At 36.0% G+C, this 23008-nt stretch overlaps 2 protein-coding genes across 3 annotated transcripts; one reads left to right on the top strand and one right to left on the bottom strand.

Moving 5' to 3' along the window:
* Nucleotides 1–2935: 2935 nt before the first annotated feature.
* LOC131427167 (ATP-binding cassette sub-family B member 10, mitochondrial) lies at nucleotides 2936–5887 on the top strand. Its single transcript, XM_058590133.1, has 7 exons — nucleotides 2936–3332; nucleotides 3387–3593; nucleotides 3650–4134; nucleotides 4187–4605; nucleotides 4672–4771; nucleotides 4827–5051; nucleotides 5119–5887. Exons 1-7 carry the CDS (start codon nucleotides 3008–3010, stop codon nucleotides 5386–5388), a joined length of 2031 nt encoding a protein of 676 aa, XP_058446116.1. The 5' UTR covers nucleotides 2936–3007; the 3' UTR covers nucleotides 5389–5887.
* Nucleotides 5888–5894: 7 nt separating this feature from the next.
* LOC131427168 (uncharacterized) lies at nucleotides 5895–22983 on the bottom strand. 2 transcript variants are annotated; one of them, XR_009229245.1, is made up of 7 exons: nucleotides 22830–22983; nucleotides 14407–14761; nucleotides 13555–13765; nucleotides 7695–7883; nucleotides 7266–7634; nucleotides 6365–7207; nucleotides 5895–6250 (listed from the first exon to the last, which is right to left on the bottom strand). XR_009229245.1 is itself a non-coding variant. In XM_058590134.1 (6 exons), the coding sequence occupies exons 2-6, from the start codon at nucleotides 14659–14661 to the stop codon at nucleotides 6450–6452; spliced, it is 1782 nt and encodes a 593-aa protein (XP_058446117.1). In that variant the 5' UTR covers nucleotides 14662–14761; nucleotides 22830–22983; the 3' UTR covers nucleotides 5895–6449. The 2 variants fall into 2 exon arrangements, 1 of the variants encoding a protein (XP_058446117.1); XM_058590134.1 differs by having other exon boundaries at nucleotides 5895–7207.
* Between the last annotated feature and the right edge of the window lie 25 nt (nucleotides 22984–23008).

Below are 23008 nucleotides of genomic sequence, written 5' to 3'. Positions count from 1 at the left end.
AATAAAACGCATAAAATTTGCAAAATCTCATCGGTTCTTTATTTTAAACGTTAGATTGGTACATGACATTTACTTTTTGAAGATAATTTCATTTAAATGTTGACTGCGGCTGCGTCTTAGGTGGTCCATTCGGAAAGTCCAATTTTGGGCAACTTTTTCGAGCATTTCGGCCGGAATAGCCCGAATTTCTTCGGAAATGTTGTCTTCCAAAGCTGGAATAGTTACTGGCTTATTTCTGTAGACTTTAGACTTGACGTAGCCCCACAAAAAATAGTCTAAAGGCGTCAAATCGCATGATCTTGGTGGCCAACTTACCGGTCCATTTCTTGAGATGAATTGTTCTCCGAAGTTTTCCCTCAAAATGGCCATAGAATCGCGAGCTGTGTGGCATGTAGCGCCATCTTGTTGAAACCACATGTCTACCAAGTTCAGTTCTTCCATTTTTGGCAACAAAAAGTTTGTTAGCATCGAACGATAGCGATCGCCATTCACTGTAACGTTGCGTCCAACAGCATCTTTGAAAAAATACGGTCCAATGATTCCACCAGCGTACAAACCACACCAAACAGTGCATTTTTCGGGATGCATGGGCAGTTCTTGAACGGCTTCTGGTTGCTCTTCACTCCAAATGCGGCAATTTTGCTTATTTACGTAGCCATTCAACCAGAAATGAGCCTCATCGCTGAACAAAATTTGTCGATAAAAAAGCGGATTTTCCGAATGGACCACCTAAGACGCAGCCGCGGTCAACATTTAAATGAAATTATCTTCAAAAAGTAAATGTCATGTACCAATCTAACGTTTAAAATAAAGAACCGATGAGATTTTGCAAATTTTATGCGTTTTATTGTTTAAAAAAGTTCTCAAGCTCTTAAAAAATCACCCTTTATTTCTAGGGTACCTTGGTAACTATTTTGTAGCAACCAGAACAGTGTTGCTTAAGAATTTCATTTTTATCATTTACAAGGGGTCGCTATATTTGTGGTAACTGGCGGTAAATTGCTCACGGGCACTTTTTAATTCGATTTTCCTTCGGAGTGCCTGGTCGTGTCGTCGGTGTTTCCTTTACCTAGAAAGAAAATTTGTTGTTATTCTACGTGAAGTAGAAGTATTGTGCAGGTATGTAGTGTTAGTTTAAACAAATGAGTGCAAAAAACTTCAGAAATTCTGCAATAAAACTATGGCATTCGGTTCAACGGTCTGTTTCAAAATCGGCAAACGAAGGTCCCGTGTTGGCCTTCCGTTGAACGATTGATTGGACTTTCATTGGACCAATGATCCAACGTATTGGACCAATGAAGGACCACCGTTGAACGTTTTTATTTTCAAGTGGGAAGTTTTGCGTACCTTTTGTCGACCAGAGATGCCAGCTTTTCGCAATAGTATGTAAAGCTGCTGATATCTTACAAGTAATGCAGATATAATTTTGTTTGCAGATTTCCATAGGTTTAAGAGTATTTTTGCAGATACTCTGAAGATTTTCTAAAATATTTAGAGAAAGTTATCAAAAGAGTTGCAGTATCAGTTCCACTGACATCTTTTACTTGTTATATTTACGAAATGTACACAATAAGATTTGATTCTGCGTTCTGTATTTTTTTTTGACAAAAAATTTCGGTAATCAATGGAAATAATGGAAAATTCTCGAATTCAGCGAAATTTTCCAAGTGTAGAGCACTTTCCTTGGAGCATTTGCATAAGCATTAGAGACCAGCCGTATGATGCTGCTTCGTTACTGATAAGGATAAACTGAACTTGCAGAACGTTTTTTTTTCTGCAACAACGTTCTTGGGAATAACATTTCGTTTCACAACGGGCAAACCACACACTTAAACCTACATACTTGAAACAGATTCTTGAGCTCGGTATAATGAAATACCGAATTAGATCGGCAACACGACATTTCACTGATTGTTCAGTAATTCATATGCTCTTTTCCGAAATACGTTAATGTAATATACTGATACCTCGGTAAAACGCTTTTTTTTGCCGAAGTTGGGAAAAATGTTATGCTGAGCTTGACAATAAACTACAAATATACCGATATCAGCAAATCCGTTTTGCCGTGATTTCGAACAGCTTGAAAATGATATATATTGGATGAAGAATGAAGGCGTTTCCCGATTGGAAAGCTACCAACGAAGGCCATCCCGTTCATACGCACAGAGGTGCGAACGCATAGAGGTGTCGAGTCACAGAGGTGCCATCGCATAAAGGTGCGAAGACGAAGGAGTGCAAAGGCACAGAGGTGCTAAGGCAACCCAGTGCTGATCTACCAGGTACCAGAATTTGTGCGCTGCGTAGGATCGAAAGAGAAGACATATACCGCGTGGTGCTACACTGCAAGCATCACATTTGATCGCCACCAAGAGCAATAGCGCTGTACCTGGGGTCAGATACAGGCAACACACCAAAGTCAGTGGTGACCACAACGGCCTCATTTGAAGAAGAAAAAAGTTTTGTTTCATCAAGACAATGCACCGTGTCACAAGTCGATGAAAACCATGCTGAAATTGAACGAATTGGGCTTCGAATTGCTCCCTCATCCACCGTATTCTCCAGATTTGTCCCACAGTGACCCCCTGTTCTCAGACCTCAAGAGAATGCTCGCTGGTAAAAAATTTAGAAGCAATGAAGAGGTTATCGCTGAAACTGAGGCCTATTTTGAGGCAAAGGACAAATCGTACTACAAAAATGGTATCGAAAAGTTGGAAGATCGCTATAATCGCTGTATCGCCTCTGATGGCAATTATGTTGAATAATAAAAACGAATTTTGGCAAAAAAATGTGTGTTTCTATTAAACGATACGAACTTTTCAGCCGAACTGTTAGAATATTTTTCTGAGTGTAGGAACAGTTTGCGCTCTGCATATACAAAAAAAATCACTTGGCATCTCTGCCATCGACTACTGTCAGTAAGATTTGTTGACAAATTCCACAAAAACAGTTTGGCGACGGGTTGAATGGGAAAAGTTTTACAGTATAATTTTAATTATTATAGTTCAATATGTTAGTTAACATATTCAAAAGTGGTTGTAGAAAACCGCTAAGTGATTTGGGATTACGACCGATAGTGCTTTCTTTTCGACATTATGGGTTGAATCAACAGTTTCGAATTCATTCGAAGGCCATTATCAGTACTGAAGAAATGTATATACGATTGAATAGGTTTCGTAACTCGCTAACAATTCAGCTGCGAAGGAAATTCCAGTCCAGTGCCTCAGCACAAATAAAATCAACCGATTCTTCTAGGATACCGAAAGTAAGAATGAATTCTTCCGACGTAAAACGTCTGTTAGAGTTTGCGAAACCGGAACGGTGGAATATTGCAGGTTTGTAGTATTGGTCCGTTTGATTCAATTAAATTTTCGATATTTTCAATTCAGGTGGAATCAGCTGCTTGCTAATATCATCCGCTATAACAATGTCCGTTCCTTTTGGGCTGGGTAAAATACTTGACGTGATTTATTCATCATCTGCCGAAAGTGGACTAGCCAAAGAGAAATTGGACCAGTTTTGTTTATTGTTAGCAGGTATTTTTCTGCTTGGAGGACTAGCTAATTTTGGTCGAGTCTACCTTTTCGGCAATTCGTGTAAGTATATCAGGTAGTTGTCTTGGTTGGCATCGTCTACTGAAACAATCCGATAGCTCTCAGAATAACAAAAAATATTCGGACGCAAGTGTACACTTCAATGATGAATCAAGAAGCAGGTTGGTTTGACAAGAAAGGAACTGGAGAGCTGGTGAATCGATTATCTGCAGATACCTACCTCGTAGGAAATTCACTAAGTATGAACCTGTCCGATGGGCTTCGCTCAACAGCCATGATCTTGGCTGGCGCAGGAATGATGATCTACACCTCTCCGCACTTAGCACTGGTAGGAATGTGCATTGTGCCTTGTGTAGCTGGTATGGCGATCGTTTATGGAAGGTATGTACGGAATATTACGAAAGAGCTTCTGGATAAATACGCAGAAGTTATGAAAGTTGGTGAGGAACGGTTAAGTAATGTGAAAACTGTGAAGATATTTTGCAAGGAGAAATTTGAGATTGGCATGTTTACAGAAAGCCTTTTGGATGCACTGAAAATTGGCTATCGAGAGACTAGAGCAAGAGCAACATTTTATGGAATGGTAAGATTAAAAATCAATTTCAAATTTTGATGAATTATTTATCTTCTTCCAGACTGGTTTATCAGGGAACATCATAATTCTGTCGGTGCTCTACTACGGTGGAACAATGGTTAGCAATAGTGAGATGACGGTTGGTGCATTAACTTCTTTTATACTGTATGCCGGCTATACCGCTATTTCGATAGGAGGACTAAGTAGTTTCTATACCGAACTGAATAAAGGTGTTGGATCTGCTTCAAGGTTATGGGAAATTTTAGATCGGAAATATGCGATTCCGGTTGAGGGTGGATTAGAACTTCAAACTCCTCCAATCGGTGAAATATTATTCCATAGTGTAAAATTTAATTATCCTTCCCGACCGGATGTTAATGTGTTGAGTGATTTATCATTGAGAATAGAACCTGGAACCTCAACAGCTGTCGTAGGAAGAAGTGGTTCTGGCAAATCAACTTTGGCTGCTTTGCTACTCAGGTGATTTTTGGTAGGATTTTCGAAGAAATTTAAATTTTGAATATGCCTGTTACGATATTAAATTAGGTTGTATGACCCACAGTCCGGACATATACTCCTAGATGGTTATGATCTGAGGAAGCTGAATCCTACATCTCTAAGACATCACATTGGAGCTGTAAATCAGGTTTACTTGAAAAATAACACACATCACAGGAATAGATCAATCGTTTTATTTACAGGAACCGGTACTTTTCAGTGGTTCGATTCGAGAAAATATTCTGTATGGACTAAAATCTCATGAACAAGTTTCTGAAGATAGCTTCCAACGAATTATTAGAGAAGCTCATGTATACGAATTTGCAAGGGATTTTCCGGATGGATTGAACACATTAGTTGGTCAACGAGGGATCATGCTTAGCGGAGGACAAAAACAACGAGTGGCGATTGCCAGAGCAATCATAAGGGTATTAAAAACACAAAACGATGCACTTGAATGAAAACGATGACGATGATTGTTTGATGATTTTTCAGAATCCCAAAATTTTGATTTTGGATGAGGCCACTAGTGCGCTGGATGCTGTTTCTGAAGAGCTGATTCAAAATGCGTTAGAAAATTTGGTCAAAAATCGAACTGTATTAACCATTGCTCATCGACTAAGTACAATACGTAACGCGACTAATATAGCAGTGCTACAGGGCGGCAGGATCGTCGAACATGGAAACTATAATAACCTTCTTGCATTGCCGAATGGTATTTTTAAGGAGTTAGTTCAGCGACAAACATTTTCTAGTGCATCGTGAATGGGAAAAATATTCGTTTATTCCTTGTTTTCAACGAATAATTTTTATAAGAGCCCTCAGGCCAATGAGAATTTCAGTTTATTCATAGATTTGTTTCATAGGTAAGATAAATTATTGTTTTATAATGACTGTGGAATAACCAATCAAGACATGATCATCACATAAGGTATCATTTGTATTGAGGTTCTTATAAAAAGATTGGTTGTTGAAACGTGATATAAAATTTTCATTTGTATTTACTCTGTAATATTAAGTAGGAAAATGTATAAAAAACGTTTAGGTGTGAGTAAAAAGAATAGTCCAGATTTGTTTTAGTTCTATTACAGTTACCATGGTATCAACTAGCTCAAAAATCTTCATAATTAAACTACTTCGCTCGAATATTTTTGCTTGATTTGGTACCAAGGCTACAATTTCATATTTAGTCAAAAAACTTTCAATCTACGGGCAGTTTCAAAACAAACCAAAAAATAATTGTTAAAGTTGAATTTGGAAGAAATAAAAAATTGTTCTGCTCGTGATTTTTTTTTTATTATTTCAAATTTGATTGATGTTAAATGCTACACTAAAAGTGAAACGATTTTCTGCTGAGCTCATAAATACATTCCATTGAATAATACTTATTGTACTAAATAGTTCCACACTGATCACTGATTTCTGTATTGCAAGGAGTTTACAACTACAAATCATCAATAACAAAATGATAGCGAATTTCACAACTATAAATCCTGACACTTGCTATAAACACGATTCCTGTATTGAGCATTTCAACTCAAAGTAGTTATAAAAATACAACCAAATTAGTATTCACAAACTAAAAGATAATTCTGACGCCGTCTCAATGAGGAAAGTTGCGCAAGACCTAAAAATTGTATATTAAAATATTTAAAAATTTTCCTAACACTTTCCTCGTCTCAGTTCACAATGTATCAGTCACAGTTCAGATCATCTGGTTTTTTTTTGGCAAGATACGTACCATAGATGCTGTGTGAGGAATGATGTATTTTATGAAGTACGTACTATCATTTCAATACTCGAAAACATTCACAAAGTTTTCGTTTTCAAGAGCAATATTCTTCTCTTAGCTGCCGTCGCAGAATTTTTCCTGATGCATTTTTAGGTATAGTCTCAAGAAAAGTTACTCCGCCGTCTAATTTCTTATATACGGCTACTTTTTCAGCCACATATTTTTTCAGATCATCTTCAGATACTGACGATTTTTTTCGTCTTACAATAAAGGCCCGTGGAACTTCACCAGAAACTGGATGCACTTGGCCAACTACAGCAGCATCTGCTACTCCTGGATGATCCCGGAGAATTTCCTCTAACTCAGCTGGAGCTACCTGAAAACCTTTAACTTTAATCAACTCTTTAAGTCGGTCGGTAATATAAAATTGCAAATCATCATCGTAGTGCGCGATATCACCAGTACGAAGCCATCCGCCATCTGCAAATATATCGTCAGTGGCTTGCTTGTTGTTATGATATCCTTTCATAATTTGCGGTCCCCGCACCAAAAGCTCTCCGGTTTTATTGGGACCGAGTGCTGTGTTGGTTGGATCATTCAGAGCTACGATCTTCGCTTGGGTACTTGGTGCAGGCGACCCAACGGAAGCATGGTTGTTACTGCCGAGGGGCCCAATTAAAACTACGGGAGATGTCTCTGTGAGGCCGTAACCTTGGGCGAATGTGACATCAGGCGCTTTGGCAATTAACCTTTCGGCATCGTGTGCTCCCATAGGTGCTGCGCCTGAGAATATATTCCGTATCGACTTCAGATCATTAGGTTTAACTGCATCATTAGTGCTCATAAATATCACTGGAATAGGTTTTAAGAAATTATTATCTATTAATCAAAAACTAAGTTATCTACTTACCTATCGGGGGAACCACGTGCAGCACCGTACCTTTGTGTTTTTTCAATGCATCAACGAACGTATCTGGTCGGAACGATGGCAATGTAACAAGTTTCGTACCAATTGCAAGTTTAGATGCCATAGTCACTGTCAACCCATAGATATGGAAGAACGGGAGAACACATGGTAACACATCCTGGAAAGTGTCTGTTGTCGGTAATATGAGCGGCCTCTTTCCAGCTTGGACTTTAAGCATTTCACTGTTGGCTACTATATTGGTGTGGGTTAACTCTACTCCTTTCGGTAGACCAGTTGTACCAGATGAGTATGGTAGAAACACAACATCTTCTGGATCGCGATTATGATGTTGCAAACTGCTGAAATGTACCCCTGAAGCAATATTAGAACAATATTAATGTATGGTACATGAAATCCATAAATTAGGATTACCAGTTGGATTTGATAATTGTACGAAATCGATTGCTCCATCCGGTAGAATATCATCAGAGCTGGTTTTTACACATACAATAGGAATGTTTTTATGAGCCAAATTCGTAGCCTCTTTTAACACCTGGTAGTTCGAAACTGATCCAAACAATATCTTAGAATTGCTGTCGATTAGTTGCTTGCTGATCTCCTCTGTAAAGAGAACAATAGAAATGATATTGGAAATTGCGAAACACTTATATCCGAAAATCGCTTATGCTATATTTACTAGAATGTTGTTTATTAGCATATTATTCCAGTATTATTCAATCCGAAATCTACGTAGTCTCGTTTTAGATGAAATTTAATTTCGAAGTTCAGCCAACCCAGCCAGAAAATTTTTCAGACATATTTGAAAAAGACAAATATTGAAATTGCGGAAGTAAAACTATGCGAAAAAAATTCATCCCGAATAACTGCTCCTTTGAACCACTCTACGTGGAACATCCTCTTTCCTGTCGTTCATCCATTAAGGACGTTTGAATTTTATGGGATGTTACAGAATGTCAAATCACGATTTTGATGCGCCTTTGTTGTTTTCAGACGACGTTTCAACAGCTTATGATTTTTGTGTATTATTATTAACATTTCAATCTGTAACTCGCAAGTGTCGATGTGTTTAGTTTTCACAAAAACTCTAAGCATTTCGCCGTATTAGCGCAAGAAGATCATCTACAAATGGTGCACTATTCCCAACGATTCTCTGAATCAGTTGATGGAAATGGAAGGTGTGTGCATCGGAGCAGTTTGCATCGAAACTCGCATGTATGAGGAGGAAACCAGGACCAGGGAAAATCTGGATGTAAATCCGGCCCCTTTTAACCGAAATCTGGATCAGAAAATAGGACGATCTCTAATATGTTAAAACGGTATTCCGTACAAAATGTAACCAAAAATCTGGGATCCTCCAAGAGTATCTTCGATCGAGCATGGACATGGATATCGACTAAGAGCTATCAAGAAACAGAAAAAAACAAAAAAGAAGAAAAAATATGCCACATCTGTTAAACCAAAATTCTGTAAGTTCTACGGTAAGCTACCAGTTCTGCACGATCCGTGCTGGTTAAAGTATGGAACATGCCGTTAAGTTTATTTTAACAAAAAAAAATCGGTAAAAGATCAATGGTTTTGGCAAGCAATTTGTAGGTGTGGAGTGCTTTCGAATCCATTTGTGGCAAAAGCAGATTTTTACGTTCGGAAATGCTTGCAGATAATTATCCTAGACGTTCTCTTCGTGATCCAAAAACATCTCATCTTAGATGGAAGTATGGGTGTACTTACCATTTTCACTCACACATTAAAGATAGTCGGATATGGAGATTTTTAAACCCGAACCCGACCCGTACCCGATTACACAATAGAATACTTCACCCGTACCCGACCTGAACCCGAATGAGCAGTAAAATGTTTTACCCGTACCCGACCAAAACCCGTCGGATACGGGTTCGGGTCGGGTTTCGAGTACAAATACCCGAAACCAGCCATCTCTATCACATATATCACTTCTTACTTTAACCTATTCCCAGTATCACTCACATAGAAACGATTACTGTAGTGAAAAAATATAATTTTTCCAACAAAATATTGGTAACGTGATGTTTTGATCCTGCAACCAGAGATCAGCGGAGAGAAAAATCATAGATCTGGTAACGTGATACGCTGGAACAAGAAATCATATCAAATCATTGAAAAATCATAAAAGCCCGATTTGATCACAACCCTATTATATCCTTTGATAGTTATATGTAAAACACATAACATCTATTGTAACCGTAGATAGATCATATTAATCAATATGAATTAACCAACGCAGATGCACGCGATTTTATTTGAATGGATGTTATCTGTCCGGTCCAGTGGGTGTCATGTATTTTTAACAAGCAGTAGTGCTTTTCACAGTTACAATATGGCGATTTTAAACGAACAAGTTGTTTGCTGATTTAGATAAGTTCGAATAATCAGCATATGGAGATACAATCGACAAAACTGTAAGATAAAAACTTCCACTAAATTTCTTCAAAAATTTATATTGTGGATTGCGATTTTACAAACCAATGTCGATGATTCTTCATCGACGATTGTGAGCCATGTTTGAGTCTGAGCAGTTGCAAGACAATTGACAAATATGTTGATGCTTGGAGAAAATGCAATACATGATTTGGGCTGATTCAATTATTGCAGTTTTCCATTTTTTAAAATATCAATCTTTCGTCAGGTACTAGTTTAAGATTTAGGCGGAATCATGTAATCTAATCGTGATGTATTTAATTGAACATTCATTCGTTTGTTTGACTCCAGAATATTTTAATGTAGTCAAAAATGCTGAGTCGAACTGCATTGAAAGTTATTAAAATATACATTTATTATTAGCATCAATAATCCTTACTGGTATTCCACCAATAACTCTTAGAGCAAATTCAGCAGCTGCAAGATTCATATGGGTGGTCTATAATGTAAATGAAACTGAAACAAACGTATCCCCAGCAATCCGTTTTAGTTTTATTTTTTCGACCAGTTCTACTGTCAAATTTAAAACTTGTATACACTGCCGTTCTATTTTTTCTATATTTGAAACACAGATAAAACGCTGCTGGGGCTGTCAGTTTGTTTTGTTATAATTTCTAGATTTAAATTTTAAAACTAATATAAATTATACATCTAGAACTAGAACACTCCTGAATATGCCCTTATGGTTTTTCCACAAAAACAATATCGATAAATCAAGTAAATCAAATTATAATTTCCCATTGGTTGTTTGTGATCGTTACAATGAATTTCCTAAATCTACGTGATTCGCACATAGAAGTTTCATGGATAAATATATGTTAAATCTTATAATATCTACCTGTATTCTAGGTTCGGTGTAACAATGCATTCGCTGATCTCTGGTTATAGGATCACTAGCTCATTCAAGTAATTGCTTTTTTCTCTTAATTGACTTCTGTAATAAAGGCCAACATTCACTTCATTTGCTTTTAACTGTGTAGTATACCGGTAATTAGGGCCAGGGTAACTGCTCCTTTAATCATCTAGGTTCTTATTTCATATAGGAAAACCATTAGTTGGAGTGAGGCATTCTCTGTTCAATATGAAAATAGGCTCAATCGCATATCGAACTTTCGTGCGACTGTAACAGAAGTATTGCAGATTTTTCACTTTATTTTTCCAATACTATTGCTTCTTAGGATCGAAGTAAATATACGTCTATCGATTGCAACGCAATCCGTTAATAGTAGGCCGAGAAATAGGCAAAATATATACTGACTCGACTTATGGCGTTTTCGTTTTTAATTTGCACTACACCGGTGCACAGTGGTTCAAAAGTGCAATTTCACGCTCTTAATTGATAACTGATAGGAACGTGGTTTTTGAGGTACAATATCTTTAGCAAAGCTGCTCAGAATTATAGACGCCATATTTTGGCAAATTTTATTTATGTGATTAATCCCCCTAAAAGTGAGATAGAAATATTATTTTAGTTCAGAGCCTACATAGGGGCTAAGTTGCTTCGGCAAAGTTGTTCAGAAAGTTATTTCAAACAAATTTGCTGAAGGTACTATTCCCGTAACTTAAATGTAATTCATGATATAATGTATTTTCTGAAAAGGGTGTTCTAAAATCAGTTTTTGCAAGAAAACAAATATATTTTCATTTTATATGAGTTTTTCATGTTTATGTTTTATGACTGATCCCAATAACTCTTATGGTCTTTCCACATGAACAATATCGATAAATCAAGTAAATCCATTAATAATTTCCCATTGGTTGTTTGTGATCGTTTCAATGAATTTCCTAAATCTATGTGATTCGCACATAGAAGTTTCATGGATAAATATATGTTTATTCTTATAACATCTACCAGTATGCTAGGTTCGGTGTAACAATGCATCCGCTGATCTCTGGTTATAGGAACACCAGCTCATTCAAGTAATTGCTTTTTTCTCTTAATTGACTTCTGTAATAAAGGCCAACATTCACTTCATTCACTTTTAACCGTGTAGTATACCGATAATTAGGGCCAGGGTAACTGCTCCTTTAATCATCTAGGTTCTTATTTCATATCGGAAAACCATTAGTTGGAGTGAGGTATGCATTATCTGTTCAATATGAAAATAGGCTCAATCGCATATCGAACTTTCGTGCGACTGTAACAGAAGTATTGCAGATTTTTCACTTTATTTTTCCAATATTATTGCTTCTTAGGATCGAAGTAAATATACATCTATCGATTGCAACGCAATCCGTTGATAGTAGGCTGAGGCAAAATATACGCCCTTATTCTGAATAACGACGTATTGATTTTTCGATCGAATGTGGTTCGATCGAATCATAGCTACCTTTGATTTTGCTAGCGTTATGGGGAATACAAATGAAATACGAGCGAAAAAACGATACGACGTTATTCAGAATAAGAGCGATATACTGACTCGACTTAGATGACTATTGGTACTATTCCCCAATATATCAAGTGCATCTTTCTAGAATCAATATTGATATATTTTACCTGCTTCAGTCGAATCAACCATTACATCTTCAAACAGTCAACCGCAATTTGGAAAATATAGAAAACAATCGAACTGATAACAATTCCGACCTTAATCAAAAATTAAAATTTTTAATCATGTTAACAGCACAGACTAACAGACATGACAATATGAGTAAATTCTTATAAAAAATAATTTTTCGTGATGCACTAGCTCCACCTATATTGTACTGCGCGAACTATTTACTATCTGTACACCCCTTGTGTTATGTAAAAGTTTTTTTACTAGTTGGTTTCCCCTCGTTTGTCAACACCGATCAGCTGCTTGCAGGGATGCCTGATTTCATCAAAACATTTGGAAATGAATCGTCCCAATAAATTATTGGATTACGTTGATAATATATTTAACTTTTTCGCGATGTTGGAAGGTAACCATTTATTTGACTCAACGTTGTTCATCTAGACTATTTTTCATTGTGTTGGTAGTTTTCACCCGAAATTAAGTGGCGGCAGACCAGAAGCAAGTAAATATTGTAACAAAACGGGTTCGATTTTGTCTTGCGTTGGAGGATGAGAAGTAGGCACAATTATGTATATAGTTTTGGCAATATGTATTAAATCTGTATTCTACATGAAATTCGCATGGACGTATACAAATCAATACATTACAGGTAATTCTGTATGAATGGCAACTCTGTTGGTAAATGAAAAAAATAAACACAGTCTAGATGACAGACAGGATGTTTTTGATAGGGTAACGTGACGCCATCATGACACATGTGAGTACTGTCCCAAATAAAGAAATATTCGAAATGACCGTTAAAATGATTGAAGAATCTAATTTGAGTGTCCTGTCTGTTAGTCTGTGTTAACAGATGGAAAACGGTGTCTCATTGCTGGTCGAGATGGTCTGTCGTTATGGATTTCCCATATTATTAGAAAATTTTGTATTTAGGAACTGTGGCACTATGAGAGTTACTGATTGATCATCTTCTCGTATATGCTTAATGAAATTCTTCCTAAATAATGGCGAATCTCCAAGACACAGTGAAAACGTTATCATTGCTATATATACCTAGCTATCTAAATTGTATGACCTGAATCACCGTATAAAGAGCCTTGTTTGCCGCTTGAAATACTACGATTCCGCTCTTACAATGAAGACGCCGTAGTTCCTACTTATGTTATCTTATCCTGTGAATTTTTGGTCACACGCCCGCTTGAATTCTATACCTGTTTTCCTGGACTTTTGGACATTAATCAATTACGGTGGTTGAATAAATTGATGTCTGAAGTGTCTTGTACAATCTTGATAGCGAAACAATTCACTGTAGCACTTACCCGCCGTGTAAATTGGGTTGATTGTAGTAACGATCAGTCCAGCCTCTATCGCTGCAAATGTTATCGCAGGGAACTCGGGTACGTTCGGCAAACATATTGCTAGGGTGTCACCGTAACCAAGTTTGCAATTTTTCTGCATTCGAATAGCAAGTGCCGCACAGTGATCGCGCAGCTTACCGTAAGTGTAGTTTCTGCCGGTAACGCCACATACCTGCAAACAGCAAATACTTTTTTATTGTTTATTATCAGTAGAAATGCTTTGAATTTTTATTTATTATGTTCTAGTTTGCAATAGTTTTTTTTCCGCAAATATTCGAAATTGAATTTTTATGAATAGCGATGAGTCTAAAATTTCAAAAATTCTATTTATTTCAGTAAAATTATATACACACGGGACCTATGCAAAAGAAATTGAAGTTTTTTAGACAAAAAAAAATCTTTAGTTCAGAAGTAGTCAAATTCCGCATCGTGATGTAGTAATAACAATTGAACAAAAAATCCGACTTGTTCTTGAAATAAACAAAAAAATGATAGCCTACTTCGTGATTCAAATTTCTTTTAAATACACAAGCTAAAAACTTATCGTTGGACAAACAGACACGACAGTACTTATACTATATTATCACTGATTATCAGGTTGAATGAGGTTTCCTGTGCAAAACAAAAGATCACTGACTCCGACTATGGCTATCAGTGTGGTAAATATTGTAATCAAAGTGTCTTCTTCATTGTTTTCAACGGGACTGATTGTTGATCTTGTTTTTGCGGAATCATTTCAACAAAGATACAGATAGGCACGGTTCGAAGTCCAGTGTTGTTTCGATGATTGTACGTCTGTTACGAGCTACTTACCACAGCAGTTTTGTTCGCCCACTGACCAAAATTCTCCCAGACGTACTGATCTAACGTGGTATGCGGTATTTTCAGCGTTTTTCCATATAATGAATTTTGTTCAAAACCATTTTCCAGAGGAAAGGCGTAATCTTCTAAATATTTGAACTGACTTTTTGTACTTATAAGTTGAACAGACTGCTTTTTCCAAGAATTCTTTACTCTAGTCGTGACATTGTTTAGCTGAGTAAAACGCGAAGAAACTCCACGAAACATATTGATGTTACTGATCCTTTGTTTTCACTTTGATTTCAAGCGTTATCAAGTTTTTCTACTAAATATATATTTATCGGATATGGTTATTATTGTTGATTTTCTGAAATAAAAGAGAAAGACTTTCATTACGATAGCGAAATCCAGGTAACATTTTTTTCTACATTGAATTCTACGATAAATGTATTTCGGATAGCATCTGTTTTTTTCTATCCGTTACGAGATTGAGTCCTACACACTTAAAAAATGTTACATCTTTATAGATGCACATAAAAGGAGCGTCTCGATTCACTTACATACACAGTACATAGCATTTAAAGATAAGTCATATCATTAACTTCACAGTTGTTTTAGCTGAAACTCACATCGATACAGACGCAAAATTTTTGGTTACATGTTAGTAGATGTAATATTTTGTCATCACCGAAGAAATTACGGCATACTTGAATTTAAGTCAAGCCTAAATTTCATTTTTTCTAACAGTGTACCTAAACCTGCGGTAACTTTTTCGCAGTTATTCATTTCATAGTTGTACTTGTCCGTCTTTGTCTAAACATGTTTTTCTTGTAAGACAATAATGAAATCCCAAAACAAATTCAAGCTAGCCCTACGGCTTAACAAGACTAACACAAAACGTTAGAAAAATTTATCTGGGGGGCGCTTCTTATTAGTTAGTCCACATTATTGCCACAAAAGAAGACATTTTCCACAGTAGACCTCAGAGAACAGGCATCCAAGGTCATACAAGATTTTTTTTTAAACTTGTGTAAAATATACAAGTAAAAATTCGTTAAAAACCATCGTTGCGTACTATTTTCCACGCATGAATTACCATTATGAACAAGCTTGGACGTAAGAACCCATAAGCGATTGCTGGGCTGCTCAAAACGCCTCTATAGGCAAATTGTCAACTGGCGATCAATTTTCCAAACAACCGTATGATTACTCATCCACATTGTGATCTCTTCTTGGATGTTGGCTCTCTGTCCGTAGGCTTTAACATTTTAACGCTCACGTTCCCTTTCATGTGTTCATGTAGATTTATCGTTTATCCAATAAATTGTAGGAATAAAAGCAAAACAGTCTTGCAATTTGTTGATAACCTAAGTAATTTATCTTTTCTGCAGTATATATATCTTTCAATAATTTCTTCCCGTTATCACTTTATTAGCATTAGCATTAGCATTAAAGACCGCCCGTGTTTGTTATTAAGAAGGGCCAGTTTAGGTGTAGCATGTTTTTTAAGCGTCTTGCTTAAAAAATAACACATTGTTTCACATCGGGTAAACTGCGTTGACCTCTGTCGCTGATCAACACCGACACCGACCACGTGCAAATGCAGATCAACTTAAGCAAAATTATCAACAGAAGAGGTGGTCAATCAAGATCGATTTGCTCTGATTTGGATGAAGCTTTGCATACGTATCCAGTATGGTAAATCGTTTGTTTTGCGCGGATGAAGAGACCAATTCGACTCAAGACTGATTTTTAACAAGAGCGAATGATGGGTACGGGTATAGCGGGATGGGTCAATGCCTTTCACGTTGTCCACCTGGGTTCGATTCCCAACCCCGCACATAGGGTCGTAAAGGTTAAAACCACTCTAATCGAAAAAAACGAGAGCGGATGTATTTTAACATGCTATTTCTTGTGGTAATTTGAAAACTGTTTGGAAATTGTTAATTTCATCATTGTTCATTCAGGGGTTTTTGGTTAGTACAAAAAGTACATGTTTCGTTTCGATTTCTACACGTTTCGCCTTCGGCTCATCAAGCTTAAAGCAGTTCAGATTGAACCGCCATCACGCGAAGAAATCGGAACGAAATATGTACTTTTTCTACAAACCAAAAACCCCTTAATTTTAGAATTCTGCGGCGGCCAGTAGGTGGTCGTCCCACGTATTTGCACGAGACGTCAGATAGGATATGGCACCTAGTGAAATTGTCATATAAATTGTATGAACTTTGCGTCTGCTTAGCGGTTCAAATTGAACTGTTAGGCGAAGATGGCGCGGTTTAATTTGAACAGCTCTAAGCACTGATGAGCCGAAGGCGAAACGCTAAGAAAATAAAATTGGTGTTCAAGAAAAAGTTGCAGGAAATACACTGGAAAAAATGCCTTTAAATATAAGGTTCCTTTGTTGTTTTCAATAACAGGCTTGAAAAACAATATTTGAAAAAATAAATAAAAATGCCCTTGTCGTTAATTTGATTTTCTACTGTTTCTTCTTTGACACAAGTAACAGTTTTAGTATTACAACCGTTTGAAGAAAAACCAGATTTGGAAAGTAACAACACATCCGCTCTTTTAAAACCAGCCTTGAGTTAAAAAAACAATTTGTCCAACTAAAGACTTGTGCAAAGTTTCATCCAAATTGAATGATTTCAAGTCTGATGATTTGTTACTTATTTTTGCCATTGCTCACATGAAAATGAAATATCTCAACAGTAAGAGTAAACGCATAATTATCATAAAAAAAACTTTTTACCTTCAGTTCTCTATGGTACCAAAAAAATTTGTCTATGCATTTCAAGATGTTGCTGAGTCTGCTGTCAGTGTGTTCAACACAGTTCATTGGAAATAATTAAACGAATGACGTTGATTTGTGACTTAAAACTTTTAGCTTGAATGATTGTAGGATTTATCATGAATCCCCAAAACCGAGGTAAAATTATGCGAAATAATGATAATGCGAAATAATGATTAGGCTTTTGTTTTCTGTTTTCAATCTGAAACGATTCGAGAACAACCATTTTTTATTCAACCCGCGCGTTTTTTGGGATAACGACCAATGCCAACATCCACTTGAAAAGAAATTGTAGGTGAGCCATTACAAATAGAGTATAAAGTTTTACACCAGACGGAAAAGGAACGTTTACTGTAATGACTGTAAATCTCAGCGAGCACTGAATTCTACGGAAATCCTCTTCAAAATTGATATTGCCAGTTAGTTCATTCGTTAAGCCCAAAAAAATCAAACCCTGTTTAAAATCTTGATCGTTTATGAACGTCCAATTAATTACGAGGCAACAAACCCCAAAACTATTCAAAGAAATTATAAGTTTATCTATCTCATAAAGAGGTAAAGCAAATGGAGTACACAATTTTTTTTTATATTAGTGTTAGATATTTGAAAAGCTATATTTAGAAAACTAAGATTTAATTGAATATAAGACTGTAATTAACATTGAAAGTTTTCCATCCAATCAGTGGGGGAAATTGGCTGAAAAAAATGAACTGAGCATCCACTCCTTGACATAATGGACCAAAAGTGCCCTTCGCTACGAGAAGGAAAACAAACGCAGCAACAAGCATAGCGTCATAAGTGGTTGACAATTCGCAGATAGTCACGTTTACAGTTCCATGACAAAAAAAAATCAGCGGATGAGTAAGATTCGATTTGAGGAGTTTATTTCACTTTCCTTCCTGTTCTTGCGTTGATTTAAATTCGTCGTTATATTGAATATTCCTTTATCGTCTAAAACACATTGGATGCATTATATGAAAATTAAACAAAAGGCTATAGCAGGATAAGCATGTAAAATCTGCCCCCAAAGAGAATTCATATTGTTATACCACATTCGAAAGGTCATAGACTGTAAACTATTTTCTCAAAGTTTCAACCCTTTAACTGCCATATTGACGGAACTAGGGTGGTTCTATTGATTTTTATTTTATTTGATTTTTGAAGAAACTGCTTCTCCGAAAAATTTGAAAAAAATCAGGCATGTTTAAGGCATTATGGGGATGCTTTACAATTTTTTTCAAAATTTTTGAAGATGTATTTCTTTTATTAAAAAATACTAGAAAATTTTGAAACATATTTTTTCCCTCTTCCAATTATTGCACCACCCTGGATTTTTTAGTGATAAATAAAGAATTTTTGGACATGTTAAAGTGGTATGTTTTCATATTTTTTAAAAATGTGGACGACCAAAATATTTGATTTTTTCTAAAAAATTAATAACAGTCGACCATGCGTCCCCATCGAATTCTGAGAGAAGGAAACGCATGGTGCTTTATCTTAGCAGTTTCTAGTAGTAGTCGACCATGCGTTCCCATAAAGTTCTCTTGAAAGGGAAACGCATGGTGCTTTGTTCTAGTAGTTTATGATGCAACTCAAGCGCAAGGCTTAGAAATCAAAGTAACGAAAAGAAGGAAATGAGTATCAACCTTTGCATAATACATACACGATCATACTTCGGGTACAACCTAGAAAACTACAAAGCGAGAACTTACTGGTATGTGGTTCATATATGAATGGTAGTAATACATGAACGTCGCGAGTATCACACATATGAAATTCGGTTATGGCAGTCAAGAACTAGAGCGAGTGTCAGTTTTTTACGTGTTGCTGATGAATGTAAAGAAAGAATAATGAAAGAAAGAATGAAAATTTCATTACAGTGTCAAAAGTTATCATAAAGATATGTTATCGAGGGATGTGTACAGTTTTCTGGAAAAATGTATAATAAAGATAAAGTTGGAGTTTTGTGTTTGAAAACTTCAATCGAATATCTTTATGGTGGTTTTCATGGTTTGTAGACTGAGAGCGCTGTATATTTTTTTTATTTATTCTAAAATTTGAAACAACAACAGATATAAAAAAATAGTGATGCGTTATTTTTCATTTTTGAGTTAACCTTTGCATAATTTCAAATCAAGCATTTATCGACCATGTCTATTAAAAAACTAGATTCGCTAAATCGATCTCTTCAATTTTTGGGTATACTGTGTAGAAAGCTCCATATTTTCCAGAAAATATCTGAGAATACATAATTAATTCAGTAAGTGATTTTCACTCTCAGAGGAACGCTTCCAGGTTTTTACAGGTTTAATATGGTCAAATATCATTGAGCTTCGTGATATGCTGGTGTAAATGAGAAAGATTTATTCGTATTTTTGTTCAAATTGCGAACGGGAAGTTCTAATAAGATAATATTATCAATCCTTGGATTGGAACAAGTGCAACAAGTATCGGAATATAGTAGCTCTGGAACAGAAGCTTTTGAAAAGGATGTTCTGCCAAGTAATTTTGGATTTAAAGCTTTATCACGAGATGACCCAATTGAGACACAGATCACAAAAAAGCTATTCGGGCCGGTAATAAGTCTCATTTTTAAAAGCTTACAAGTACTATATCGAGTACACTACAAATTCGACTGGACAATTTTCCCTTTTAAGAGAACTTTATGGGAACGCATGGTCGACTACTACTAGAAACTGCTAAGATAAAGCACCATGCGTTTCCTTCTCTCAGAATTTGATGGGAACGCATGGTCGACTGTTATTTTTTTTTGTTTTTTTTTTGTTTCCATTATAGAGGCTTTACAATTTAGGTCATTCGCCTCTTCGGACCAGAAAATCTTTCTGACCCTATGTGCGGGGTTGGGAATCGAACCCAGGTGGGCTGCGTGAAAGGCATCGACTATCCCATCACGCTACACCTGTCCCCACGACTGTTATTGATTTTTTAGAAAAAATTAAATATTTTGGTCGTCCACATTTTTAAAAAATATGAAAACATACCATTTTAACATGTCCAAAAATTCTTTATTTATCACTAAAAAATCCAGGGTGGTGCAAAAATTGGAAGAGGGAAAAAATATGTTTCAAAATTTTCTAGTATTTTTTAATAAAAGAAACACATCTTCAAAAATTTTGAAAAAAATTGTAAAGCATCCCCATAATGCCTTGAACATGCCTGATTTTTTTCAAATTTTTCGGAGAAGCAGTTTCTTCAAAAATCAAATAAAATAAAAATCAATAGAACCACCCTAGCTCCGTCAATATGGCAGTTAAAGGGTTGAAACTTTGAGAAAATTGTTTCCAGTCTATGACCTTTCGAATGTGGTATAATAATATGAATTCCCTTTGGGGGCAGATTTCACATGCTTATCCTGCTATAGCCTTTAGGCAGATGAACGCCCGATTTCCTCGTAAATATTTATTGTTGGAATAATTTACATACAAACATTTAAATTAACATCATGTTATGTGCATCTTGGGCTATTGTATTAGTACAGCTATCTTAGTAGATTTGCCATGTTATTTTGTCGATTATTCGACTTTCAATTAACGAATTGTGATAAAATCGAATACAATATGTTTCCTTCGGATATAAGAAAGAATTTTGTTGAAAAAATATTTACCCTTTAAGCCAATCTATCGAACAGAGACAGCAGATCTTACTATTACTAATGGTTTTCGTATATGAGATGACTACTGGTGCTAAGATGAATGGGGGTACCGTTACCCTATTTACTTTATGAATTATGTGAAAATCTTTGAAATTAAATTTTTATATCAGTACTAATACTGCAAACAGACATACTGAGTTTATATTACTGAGTTTGCTATTGAGATTAGAGGATGATGATGATGATGAGATCATACAGAAAATCACAATATTTTGCAGAGTATCAATACTTCAAATCCAAAACAATATCATCGAATCGTCTTTATAAAGTAAATAAACATATAAAACCGATACACTGAAGAAGGATGTAAATAACATTCCGAAAGACGTATCTGTATTATAACGTTTGATACACTTTTGTGAAAATAGTGACTTTGTGAGAGTGTAGTGAGGTGACATAGTAGAATTAAACGGTACAACAACAGTACTATTAGTGACAATATTCAACTAACAGCTCAAACGGAAATCTAATTTATAAAGTAGTATATTAGAATAATTATAATTAGAAAATGTACAATGCTACTGGTATAGTTGTGTATATTTTCGAAGCGAAGAATGCTTCAGTTTACAATTTACCCTTAAAGCCAATGCATCGAACAAAGATAACAGGTTTCACTATAACTAACGGTTTAAGTTTTATGACAGACACAACTTTTACGTTTTAATCACATAAATGTGGAGCTGTTTCTCATGAAAGAAACTCGTTGCAGATGTTCACGAAACTCTTTACTTTCTTCAAATTATTTATTTCTCCGGTTCTTATCTTGTTTTGCCTACTTTTGCTTTTCTTAATGAAGTAAAATTTTAGCAAGTACCATAATCAAATCCGGGTTGGCTGAATCAACTACCGCTTGATCGTAAGTGTATTGCAGAATAACGAGAGTAACTAGAATATCTCAATCATCAACAACTAACGATCCGCTTTCCTGGAGTTAGTGTAGCCGTTTCAAAAACGATGCTATAAAACTTGATTAGGGGGATCGTTCTGGTAATTTCATTTAAAATAAAATATGTATGTTAATCAAAGCAATATGAATAAATTTTGAATTGGGCTATCTCCCGATTTCGTATATTGCACAAACCACATATAACCGGTTGCGTTTTTAACTCAACTTATTACCATGGACCTGTTTTTTGGTATCAACACCAAACTGTGCCCCCGGACGGTACAAAAGTCCGTTCACTCTGACGTAAGCAGATGTCATTCTGAACGGTGAAGCCGAAACAAGTTTGTTGATTGGACACCGAGAGAATTCTTTCATTTTTCGTATCGAACTCGGTGCGTGGATGCCTGTGGAACTGATTGAAAATACTTTTCTTGGTGATGACTTGTCTCTTTCACATCACTTGGCGCTTTCATTTTGCTCTGAGCTACGATCAAAGTCCATTCCGGTCAGTTGAGTGCAGACGCGCGAAATTTACGTGATGCATTGAAGCTGTTGATTGTCGCTTGCTGTGTACAAAAACTACATTCTTCTACAGATTCAGGCTTTATATTCCTAGTGAAACACGACTTACTGCGCTACCTCATAAAGATTTTCAATTGATAACTGTGTTATTGCACATTTATTGAACACCTCAATTATAGCTTCACATATTCCACAACACTAATCGAACGAATAAATGTCGTTCTCACCTCTTCTCCAAGAAAAATATGTTCTAAGTACCATGACCGAAAATTTATGAACTAGACATCACGCATAAATATACAGTCGCGCCTTCCACATCAGATATTGGATTGATGTAGGTCGGTAAGAAAATAGCTGTAGGATATGATTAGCATTGCGAGTACACGCGCTTGATAGTATTGCCGTTACACTCAATCTGTGGTAACATTCGTGTTCGTAAATTAGTGCAATTGCTTGACGATCAACTTTTTTTTTCTGAATAATACTTTTTCTGACAATTACTATTAGATAATATGCTACTGTATAGTTTAGAACTGAACACACTACCATATTCAAATATTTACCTATGATCAACGATGACAAATGATATTATACCTAGAAGCGTAAATGAATTGTTAGATCACTCTCAACCGTTGTAAACAATTAAGCCAATGTACTGATGGAACACCATCCATGAACTAAACCGGCAAGTACTCGGCATGGCCATATAAATATAACTACACGTATAGTGGTACAAGTGAAC

Source organism: Malaya genurostris, chromosome 2 (assembly GCF_030247185.1).
Source record: "Malaya genurostris strain Urasoe2022 chromosome 2, Malgen_1.1, whole genome shotgun sequence".
In the NCBI taxonomy this organism is placed as follows: domain Eukaryota; kingdom Metazoa; phylum Arthropoda; class Insecta; order Diptera; family Culicidae; genus Malaya; species Malaya genurostris.
This window is presented reverse-complemented; position numbering and strand designations above follow the sequence as displayed.